This window comes from Penaeus monodon, chromosome 29 (genome assembly GCF_015228065.2).
Source record: "Penaeus monodon isolate SGIC_2016 chromosome 29, NSTDA_Pmon_1, whole genome shotgun sequence".
NCBI lineage: Eukaryota > Metazoa > Arthropoda > Malacostraca > Decapoda > Penaeidae > Penaeus > Penaeus monodon.
The window spans coordinates 13211279-13211818 of record NC_051414.1 but is presented as its reverse complement, the minus strand read 5'-3'; the positions used below and the strand labels follow the sequence as shown (position 1 = coordinate 13211818).

Genomic DNA, 540 nt, shown 5'->3' with positions numbered 1-540 from the left:
ATTACCCATTACCATTCCAGGCAAGTTATGAACAGGTTCCAAGGGCTGCCATTCATGCGTGGTGGCCAGGCAGGCGGCCAAGGACCAGTTGCTTTGCAGAGTCAGCCTGTGCAACAAGACCCCAATTTCGGCTCCCAGCACACCTATGTCCCGCCTGGTCAGCCAGTTCCTCAGGGACAGTACCCTCCGCCACAACAGCCATACCCAACAGGTTAGTAGTTATTGAACTAGTTATTCAGGGTTTGTTAACTTTTTTACAATATTATCTTGCTAATGGGAAGCATATCAAATGCACTGCTCTCTTTATGTAAAGATATTTGGAACCATGTGTTTTTTTTCTCCTCTTTTGTTGCATATTCTTTAAGGAAAAACATTATTTCACTTACCTGCTTAATGCTTTCACCTTGTACAGTGGCTCCCAAAATTTCAAATAACATTCTATGTGCACTCTGTTACAATTTGACCGCTGTCACAATTCTCCATATGTGACATTGGCTACTTGATCGTGTACTTAACAGTATTTCAGGGCATGTACGTCTG

At 43.1% G+C, this 540-nt stretch overlaps 1 protein-coding gene and 1 long non-coding RNA gene across 8 annotated transcripts in view; one reads left to right on the top strand and one right to left on the bottom strand.

Moving 5' to 3' along the window:
* LOC119591975 overlaps window positions 1-540 on the bottom strand; it is a 47801-nt gene that overhangs the window by 14310 nt on the left and 32951 nt on the right. The gene's annotated exons all lie outside the window — the stretch shown is intronic.
* Window positions 1-540, top strand: part of LOC119591973 (DNA-directed RNA polymerase II subunit RPB1-like) — a gene marked incomplete at its 3' end in the record, with an annotated part of 21999 nt that overhangs the window by 17243 nt on the left and 4216 nt on the right. For all 7 annotated transcript variants that reach the window (XM_037940733.1, XM_037940728.1, XM_037940732.1 and 4 more), the window contains 1 exon segment: window positions 21-211. In XM_037940733.1, coding sequence (XP_037796661.1) covers window positions 21-211 — 191 coding nt within the window.